The 3,218-nt window shown below is 32.7% G+C and overlaps 1 protein-coding gene across 1 annotated transcript in view; it reads right to left on the reverse strand.

Annotated features, from left to right (window-relative positions):
* LOC111089450 (protein starmaker-like) overlaps positions 1-3,218 on the reverse strand; it is a 29,486-nt gene that overhangs the window by 6,334 nt on the left and 19,934 nt on the right. Inside the window, exons 3-4 of the mRNA XM_022401982.1 lie at positions 2,779-2,938; positions 1,271-1,375 (exon numbers count right to left, since the gene is read on the reverse strand). Of these exons, the coding sequence (XP_022257690.1) occupies positions 1,271-1,375; positions 2,779-2,905 (232 nt within the window). The 5' untranslated portion in view covers positions 2,906-2,938. The remainder of the gene's footprint in view (positions 1-1,270; positions 1,376-2,778; positions 2,939-3,218) is intronic.

Raw genomic sequence — 3,218 nt, forward strand, 5'->3', positions numbered from 1 at the left:
GGATTGTTTCATAAACAACCATGATAAAGACCAGCAGATCGTGGGATTGTTTCATAGACAACCATGACAAAGACCAGCACATCGTAGGATTGTTTCATAAACAACCATGACAAAGACCAAGCAGATCGTGGGATTGTTTCATAGACAACCATGACAAAGACCAAGCAGATCGTGGGATTGTTTCATAGACAACCATGACAAAGACCAAGCAGATCGTGGGATTGTTTCATAAACAACCATGATAAAGACCAGCAGATCGTAGGATTGTTTCATAAACAACCATGACAAAGACCAAGCACATCGTGGGAGTGTTTCATAGAAAACATCTTACTTTTAAAATTTCTGCTGTAAAATTACAGAATATTTTTATGAAAGAATGGTTATTGTGTACGTAACTCGAATTATTTAGGGTTATTGTGTACGTAACTCGAATTGTTTAGGGTTATTGTGTATGTAACTCGAATTGTTTAGGGTTATTGTGTATGTAACTCGAATTGTTTAGGGTTATTGTGTACGTAACTCGAATTGTTTAGGGTTATTGTGTACGTAACTCGAATTGTTTAGGGTTATTGTGTATGCAACTCAAATTGTTTAGGGTTATTGTGTACGTAACTCGAATTGTTTAGGGTTATTGTGTATGCAACTCAAATTGTTTAGGGTTATTGTGTACGTAACTCGAATTGTTTAGGGTTATTGTGTATGCAACTCAAATTGTTTAGGGTTATTGCGTACGTAACTCGAATTGTTTAGGGTTATTGTATACGTAACTCGAATTGTTTAGGGTTATTGTGTATGTAACTCGAATTGTTTAGTACACGAGCGAAAAATACTAAACAGCTGTGTCGCTTGTCTTTACATACAAAACAAGCTGTATCACATTTTTTCTAAAGTCCAAATTGAAACCAAAACCACTGGCAGCTAGCACGAGAGTACAGTCACATTAAACGTTTCTATATTATATATCATAACATTGTTAAATACTGAAACGTATGAGTTGGAAATGTGTGTAGATAAACATTGCTATGTTATTTATATTTTGATTGGCGTTGTCTGTTGTTGTTTGTTTTAAAGCAAAGTTACATGTGTTTACCGTGTAGAATCGAACTCCGGATTTTAGCGTTGTAAGTCAGTATACTTACCATTGACCCATCAGGGGACTTTTTTTATTGAATTCACGATTAATTATAAGCTATTACATTACAAAATAAACACATATAATCAACTATATACGTGTTTATATCTTTCTACATGACATAACTGTTATACATACATGATAATTTGTTGTAGTGGAATCTTGGATGAATAATGTCTTTCCATCCACGTGGGGGTGGGATAAACTTCCAGTGTAAACCATCTCTGTACCAATAATAATTAGCTAGTATAAAAGAAAGAAAGCTGTTTAAAAATTGCAGAACAAGGTCCCAATAATACAAGAAAATGAATTCTAAACTGTAATTAGACTGACGTAAAGAAAAAAATATTAAGTTCAAAATAGAAGGTTTAACACTAATTCTAATGTGTCTATAGAATGTTTTAAATCAGAGATTTCACTAAGCACTGTAGTACTTAGTATTTAGGGATAGGCCGAGATAAAAAGACTGCCGCATTCAATCTATTACTCTATGATGCTTACAAATAACTGCTAAAGTAGAGTTAAAGCCTTATTTAAGCACCTAATTGCCATTATTGAGTGTTTTACAGTTTGTATGTTCTACCACACATATTTGTGTGTGGAAATAATAAAAACGAAATATATTACTTAGCATAAATAATAGTTTCATTTCTGGTCTCTAGATGGCAGTACAAATTGTTACCACTGAATTATAAAAATGTTATTTAAATGAAATTGTTTTAAAAAAAGAGGGGAACAAGTAATAAAAAAATTCAAAAATTAAGTATGATGTAGGGATGGCAATGTCAAAAAAAAATTACAGAAACAAAGTAGAGAGGAATACACAAAACTCACTACATAAGTAGCCAAATCTTTCCAATAATAACTTTTATCTCGAACTAAATGTTGAATTCCTGTCATTTGCACGAATTCAGGTTTGAATAAAACCATTTAAACTAAATAATCCTATACAGTCTTACATTGGCTGATAACCATAAGCTTGTAAGATTGACTCAGTACTTACTGGCTATTTATGTAGTGATTTTTTTATGGTTTTGTGTATTCATCCCTATCTTTTTTCTCTATTTTTTGACATTGCCATCCCTAAATCATACTTAATTTATGCAAATTTTTTTATTACTTTTGTAAAAAACAGTATTTCGTTCCTGTTTTCTACATGGCAAAATTCACTGTCCATAAAGCCTTATTTTGATATTGTAGGTGAATCTGCCAGCTGATCAGTTGTCCATAAAACCTTATTACAATATTAAAACTGATCAGCTGGCAGGATTCACTGTCCATAAAACCTTGTTACAATATTAAAACTGATCAGTTGGCAGAATTCCTGTCTCTAAAACCTTACTACAATATCAAACTGATCAGCTGGCAGAATTCACTGTCCATAAAGCCTTACTACAATATCAAACTGATGAGCTGGCAGAATTCACTGTCCATAAAACCTTACTACAATATCAAATTGATCAGCTGGACTAAGAGACAAAAATATGATTCAAACACTATATAAATACAATTGTAAATATTTGATTAGATAAAACCGTCCCACAAGTTCCCCAAGTAAAACAGTATCGAGAAATACAAGTCTGTTTAGGTTCAAATAAAATACACTGCAATTCTCAAGTTGATAAGAAGAAACCAATTTCACTCACTCAACATTTTCGTCCCATACAAGGTCGGATCACAGTAACATTGTATGTAAAACTTGCTGGAGCCAGAGCTACAGCCTCTGACGAAACAGTACATCATCCAACAATTACCAATTACTCTTTCACACATCTTCCCCGTATACCCATAATAACAGTGACATTTCTGAAAAATAAATACATCATATGATATACCATGTAAACACACTTTTAATAACATTCATTACATTTATATAACATGCACTTGTTTTTAAAAACATCATGTAGTATGTTTAGGTATGGATACAGATGGATAGCCAACATCTAGTATGTTTAGGTATGGATACAGATGGATAGCCAACATCTAGTATGTTTAGGTATGGATACAGATGGATAGCCAACATCTAGTATGTTTAGGTATGGATACAGATGGATAGGCAACATCTAGTATGTTTAGGTATGGATAC

The sequence above is a fragment of the Limulus polyphemus genome, unplaced genomic scaffold (genome assembly GCF_000517525.1).
Source record: "Limulus polyphemus unplaced genomic scaffold, Limulus_polyphemus-2.1.2 Scaffold6292, whole genome shotgun sequence".
Lineage (NCBI taxonomy): Eukaryota > Metazoa > Arthropoda > Merostomata > Xiphosura > Limulidae > Limulus > Limulus polyphemus.